At 58.2% G+C, this 6,595-nt stretch overlaps 1 protein-coding gene across 1 annotated transcript in view; it reads right to left on the bottom strand.

The window, feature by feature from the left end:
• The window catches only part of CDH4 (cadherin 4), a 64,730-nt gene that overhangs the window by 33,422 nt on the left and 24,713 nt on the right, over positions 1-6,595 (bottom strand). The window contains exon 4 of the mRNA XM_023524845.1: positions 347-519. Coding sequence (XP_023380613.1) covers positions 347-519 — 173 coding nt within the window. The remainder of the gene's footprint in view (positions 1-346; positions 520-6,595) is intronic.

The raw sequence follows: 6,595 nt of genomic DNA, 5'->3' as shown, positions 1-6,595 counted from the left end.
AGGGTTGTCAAACCTCCCAGAAGCAGAGTCCTGCTGTGGCTGTGCCCCGGAGCCCAGAGAGCTGCCCCCCGCTTGTCTGAGCCCTCCGCCCGCCATGCACACGCCAGCAGGAACTTCACGGACCAGCACAGAGACTGGCGGGGTGGGGTGTGGCATCTGCCGTGCTGAGACTGTCCCCTCCAGGCCCACCGGGACAGGCGGCCGGGGCGGCTCCCAGCTCCTCTGTGATGTATCCCACTGGAGATGCCCACGCTGGGCCTCTGATGTCCTCTGTGGACCAGCGGGCCCAGGGGACACAACCAGGGCTGGGTCACCTGTCCGCCCAGCCGCTCGGCGCCCAGCTCACCTCTCGGTCCAGGCCGGCGGCCAGCGTCACAATGTCCCCCGTCTCGCTGTGGATGGCGAACATGCTCTGGGAGGGGCTCTGCGGGCTCTGGGCCACGACGCGGTACTGGACCACCCCGTTGGCGGTGGCGCCGTCATCGGCGTCACTGGCCGTGACCGTCATCACGTAGGTGCCTGGAATGGAGAAAGCGGCTCAGGTGGAGGAGACCGGCCGCCACGGGCGGCCGCCACTCACGCCCCGCAGACGCCGCCGCCGCCGGGGCCTGGAGAGCGGCCTCCCGCTGCCCCCCACGGAACCCCTGGAGGGCTGGCTGCTTCTAGCATGCGGTCCTCTGCGGCCGCTGCCCTGGCTTCCTCTCCCTTGGCTTGGGGGGCCTGGGGCCTGGAGGGAGCAGGATGTCACGGGGCAGCAGGACCGGGCCTGAGCCACACGGGCCCCCGCACTGCCGCGGCGTTCGCCAGGGCCCGACTGGTCCCACGCGGAGTGTGGCATGGCGGGGACTCGAGGGCACATCGTGAGACGCAGGGCCTGGCCCGGGGCTGGGTATGCAGAAGGTGTATAATAAGTGCTTGAAGGAGACCCGCTGGCGGCGGAGTCGGGGGGCTGCACGTGTGAGACGCGCAAAGTCTGGAGGGTTCGGGCGGCATGCGAGGCAAGTCCCCATCTGCATTTCAGAGCTGGGGGCGGGGTGAGTGGCCCGACCCCTCAGCCAGTGCCTCGGTTTCCCCGCCCATGTACGAGTAGGAGGGGACCCTGGCACAGCCCGCCTTCTGAGAGCTCCCTTGCTGTCCACCCTTCTCTGCCTCGGGAGGCCCTGGGGCGTCAGTCGTCCCTCCCCTGGGCTGTGCGGAGCCGGTGATGGTGGAGGAGGTATTTACTGGCGCTTCCGGGACACCAGCACGCTGTCCTTGTCACTGAATTTGGCCGGGTCAGCGTGTGAGGTTGGGGGCCGCAGTCGCTTTGCGGCCACGAGGGATTTGGCCACAAGGAGGGACGGCGCCATCCCGGAGGAAACAAAGCCAGAAGGGTCTCAGGCGGCAACCTCTGACCAGACAGCACCTGGATCAAGCCGCACCTGAAGCGGTTGCCTACAGATTTCAAAAAAGTTAACTCTTTTTATAGAGCAATTTTTAGGCCCAGAGCAAAACTGAGGAGAAGGTTTCCTGCATCTGAGCCCCCCCACTCCCTCCTGCTTTACGCCATTTTAGTTTTGTCTGTCAGTTGTGACCCAGCGCTCTGACTGGCACAAGCTCCAGCCCTGTGCTGGCCACTGAGCCTCGCTGCCAGGCTGGCAGCCACGTGCTGCCCCGGGCCCCACAGGGCTCCGGGGAGTGTGGGCGCCTCGACTGGTCCTTCCTTCGGGGTTGTTGGCTTACGCTGAGGCTGCACTGGGCTTGGGGGTTGGGGCTGTGCAGCTGGGCCTCTTGGACTGCACCCTGTTGGGGTCCAAGGTGGGTGAAGGGTGGGGGCCTTGACTCAGCAAACACCTGCTGGGCACCCACGGCGTGCCGGCCCCGTGCTGGGAGCTGGGGAGCCAGCGGTAGATGGCACGCGAGCTGCAGGGTCTTTTCCAAACCCTGCCGGTGCCTCGTCACTGAGCTCGCAGGTGTGCAAAGCACGTCGTCCCGCGTTCCGGGTCCGAGCCCGCCCGGGCGCAGGGTGGGCCCTTGGGCGGTCTGACCAGCTTTAGCGTTCGGCTTTTGCCAAATGAGAAATTCTCAAAGCAGCTGCCTTTTATGAAAGCAGAAAGGGGAGCAGAGGGAGGAAGGAGCCTGTTCGTAGGGCACGGCTTCTGCCCACACCACGGAGAGGAGGCCGCGCCAGCCCAGACTTCTATGCCGGAGGCGAGGAGCTGGGCCAGGGCAGGGCCGGACGCCGTGGGCGGAAAGGCCGCTGAGTGCCATGGCCACGGCCCCTCCCGCTGTTCGTTCACTCCACAAACACACATATCTTTATTGAGATGAAGTTCACACACGGTAAGATTCGCCCTTCCGAAGTACACACGTCAGGGGTTTCAGTATATTCACAGAGTTGTGTGACCTTCAATAGACCACATCTGATTCTGGGACATTTTCATCGCCCCAAAGGCATCTGCATCCAAACCAGTCCCTCCCCCCACTCCCCAGCCCCTGGCAGCCACCGATCTGCTTCCTGTCACCACCGACCTGCCTGTTGGGGGAACTTGGTAGAAAGGGGTCACGTGCTCTAGCTTTGTGTGTCTGGTATGATTTTCCCAAGACGTGTTCCTTCTTTACGGCTGAATGATGTTCCGTGGTCCAGGGTGCTCACCGCCCCCTCCCCTCCCGCCGTTGCTGACTAAGCACTTGCTGTGGCAGACACCAGGCTCTGTGCTCAGGATATCACAGTGAGAATGAGCAGACAGACACGGCCCTACCACAGACATGCTCGCGAGGAAGGACAAAGCAGAGAGAACGAGGCCGTGGCAAGCTGCGACATGCTCGGAAGGGAACGAAGAACATACACACACATGAACACACATGCAGAGTCAGTCGATGAGAACGGGAAGCAGCGAGAAGCCGGCAGAGGCCTCTGGGAGGGATGAAGGCGGCGGCGTGGGAGGGAGGGGGAGGGCTCGGGGCAGGCTAGCGAAGGCCCTGGGTGCGCGGACCTGCGCGTGTCGGGGAACAGAGAAGATGGGCACATGATGAGCCCGCGCGGGTTCTGGACTTTGCCCTGAGATCGTGGGGAAGCCAACGTCGTCCTTTTATTAGGAGAGGGATGTGATCAAGTTTATGATTTTACATATGCACAGAAATCAGGCTATGAGCAGCCAGGAGTATTAGCGGGTGGAGCGTGGATAGTAAGAAGGTGAATTCGTTCATTCAGTTTTGTAGAGAACTGGTTGTAATCACACCAAGAAGATGTTGCACCCACTAGGACAGTGGTCCCCAACCTTGGTGGCCCCAGGGACTGGGGCTCCCATGAGCATCTAACGCCTGATGATCTGAGGTGGAGCCGAGGCGGCGATGCTGGCGCCGGGAGGAGCTGGACCGCGGGCCACCTCCTGCTGTGCGCCCGGTTCCTAACGGGTCAGGGACCGGGACTGGTCAGCGGCCTGGGGTTTGGGGACATTCCTTGAATAACACATCTTTATTAAGCATCTTCTAGGGAAGAAAAGAACTATCGTTTTCAAGAGCCCTAGACAAAAGTTCTCTAAATACACCCGCTTTACTTCATGCAAAGAATATATTTGCAGAGTTGTGTGTAAACCCAATTTTAATGAATTTAATTATCGGTAGAATTTCCCCGGAGGGAAATTAAGTATTTAAAAGAAATCCAGAATGTTCTATTTTTAGCAAATAGTGGACTATATTTTTAAATCAATCTCCTCCCTGAGGAAAACTAGAAAAGCTAGATAAAATATAAAATAAAAGCATTTGTTTAAAGGCGTCCTTCAAAGGCACTAAAGAGTGACCAAGTAGCTCAGACTCGCGCCGGCAGCAAAGGAGAACCCCACCTTTTCTCGCAAGACGTTTGCCGATTCCGAACCCGGTGGCCGAGAGCTGCATCGCACTTTCAACAGACTTCCGGGCACGGGACTGAAAACACGGAGCTCGGGGCTCCCCAATGGGGAAGAGCCCCCCTAGCACTCTGGTCTTTGGGTCCGGCCCTGAAGTGCAGCCTCCCAGGAGTGGGGGTGAACTGGGGACAAATCATCCCACCAGACAGACACACAGCTGACGAAGGTCACGGGCGAGAATGATCTCATGACGGAGCGAGAGTAAATCTTTTACGAGCACAACGACATCCCACGTAGGCTCAAGTTGTCTCCCCAATCCTTCCTACGCAAGGTCCAGTGCTTAACTAACTGGGCGCACAAGATGACAAAACCTCCCCGAAAACAAAGAGAAAACACAGACGACAGCCCGGCCCAGAGGAGATGGAGGTAGCGCAGTAGTCGGAAGAAAGACTCAAAAACCAACACGTCTCAGCTTAACATGGTCAAAGAACCGAGAGGATGAGACAGAAAGACGTGGCAGAGAACTCGAAACTATAAAAGACATACAGAGCAGAGAACCCGTCGTTGAAAAATAATCGAACTTAGGAATGTGAACGGATTAAACCATCGATTAAATTTCAGTTGGAACATATCTCAGAGGACATGTCCAGACCAAAACCTAAGACGCACGCGACTTCGGCGGATGCGTCGTGCGTACCATTCGAGTCTGAGAAGGACCGAAGGAAAGAACGGGACAGAAGCGATATTTGAAGAAATAACGGCTGAAAATTTCCCACGACTGAAAAAAGATACCGAGCCACAGATTCAAGAAGCGCTAAACATTCTAAGTGGGATAAATATGAAGAAATTCACAGTGCGTCGCATCATAGTGAAACTGCTAAAAGCCCAAGACAAGAAAATTTAAAAGCGCGTAGGGAATGTTTCTAAATGGCATAAAACTTTTAATGCAATAAAGGAGACTTAGGACTGATTTCTCAAAAGGAATGATGGAAGCCGGACGGCGATGGAGTGAAGGAAGGTCTGACAGAAAATCACGGAAAACCTAGGATTCTCCGTTCCCGAGGAAAGCTTTCTAAAAATGAGAGTAAAATGAAGACATATTTAGACAATCGAGAAACACAATTCATCGCCTGGAGACCCGCTTTAAAGAAAATGCAAAGGGAGCTTTTCAGGCAGGAGGACAGTGGTCTTGGAGGACAGCTCAGGAATGCAGGAAGGTAGGAGGAGCTGTGCGTGTGTGCACGTGCGCGTGTGTGCATATGTGCACGCGTGTACATACGTGTGCATCCGTGCATGTGTGCGCATGCATGCGCGCATCTGCATGTGCGTGCGTGCATATTTGCATCTGCATACGTATGTGCATGTGCGTATGCACGTGTGCATCTGTGCATGCGTGTGTGCATGCGCGCGTGTGTGCATCTGTGCATGCGTGTGTATGCATGTAGAAATGTTTCTATAAAGGATACATATATGGGTGCATCTCAAGAAAAACAATTTCATGAGAAACAATTTTGCCTCGTGAGGTTCTAAAGCTGCTTACACGAACGAACCAGCAAAGAGCACGTGCGGAGCTTCACGTGCAAAGTGAACAGCACGCCCGGCTGTTGCGGGCATTTCTCCTTCGTAAAGCCAAGCGCCTGCACCAAGAGAGCCACAGCGGGGCACCGTGTGCTACCGGAAACCACCCATCCCTATGAAAGGGACGTCACCCGGCGTCAGTGGTGATGGGATCAGCCACTGGCTTTGCAGAGTGCCCCAGGCCCCCGGCATCTCTGAGGCTGTTGTTTATGAGACGGGTGAGGATCGGCGGAGATGATGCGCGTGCCGGGCACGGTGGCCGGGGCGGGGACGGACATGGAGAAGGTGGAGGGGAAGAGAGACAGGCAGATGATTCACGGGGCAGAAAAAGCAGAGTCGTGTTTGTCGTATGCACTGAGCTCAACTGTTTTATGAAGGAGAAATATTGTAACAAAAATAAGAGGAAGAATAAAGGTCAGTCCTTTGCGTTTCGCGAATTTATCTTCGTGAAAGCAGCTGCCCACGGAGAGGCTTTGCTTTCTCTTCGCGGCCGTGCCAGCTGCAGCCGGCCGTGGCTGTCTCGGCACAGAGCGCCAGCGTGCACTCGATGGGGCAACACGCCTCTCGCCTGCTTCCCGGGGCAAGGCTCACAGCCACCGTCCTGTGGACGCGCCAGGAGGACGGCCGTGGACACCAGGACGGCCGCGGTGAGCACGCAGACGCCCAGGTCCGTCTTTGGGCCGAAGACGGGGGGTACTCGCTCCATGGCCTGTCCTGGGTTTGGGGGCTCGAGGGCGCTCTGCACCTTGCTTTTGCACCGCCTCTGATCACGTGAACGTGGCGCCTCCGGGGGCACCACCGTCCTGGGGGTGCAGCGCGAAGGTGTGGCCTCGCCTGCTGCCCCACGGAAGAGGCAGCGGCCCCAGGGAGCCGCCCAGCGGGGCTGCCGGAGGGATGAACCCGGTGGGCCGAGGAGCCGTGGCCCGGCCGGACCCCCATCCTCCAAGTCGTTACTCTTCCGGTGTCGGGTGTCAGACGTGACGGGGAACACTCCGTTCTGGGGTCGTCGCTGACTAACGAAGCCCTGACCAGGTGCCGATCGGGGGCCGTTTGGTTAAACAGAGCCGTGTCCGCCAGGGCCGGCGGCATCTGCGCTTCCCGCCGCTGTGTTTGTGGAAACCGGCCGCCTGGCTGCCTGGGGGGCCAGCGTGCGCTCCAGCGGCCGGTCCTACGGCTTGGCCAGCCTGGCC

The sequence above is a fragment of the Pteropus vampyrus genome, unplaced genomic scaffold (assembly GCF_000151845.1).
Source record: "Pteropus vampyrus isolate Shadow unplaced genomic scaffold, Pvam_2.0 Scaffold500, whole genome shotgun sequence".
In the NCBI taxonomy this organism is placed as follows: domain Eukaryota; kingdom Metazoa; phylum Chordata; class Mammalia; order Chiroptera; family Pteropodidae; genus Pteropus; species Pteropus vampyrus.
This window is presented reverse-complemented; position numbering and strand designations above follow the sequence as displayed.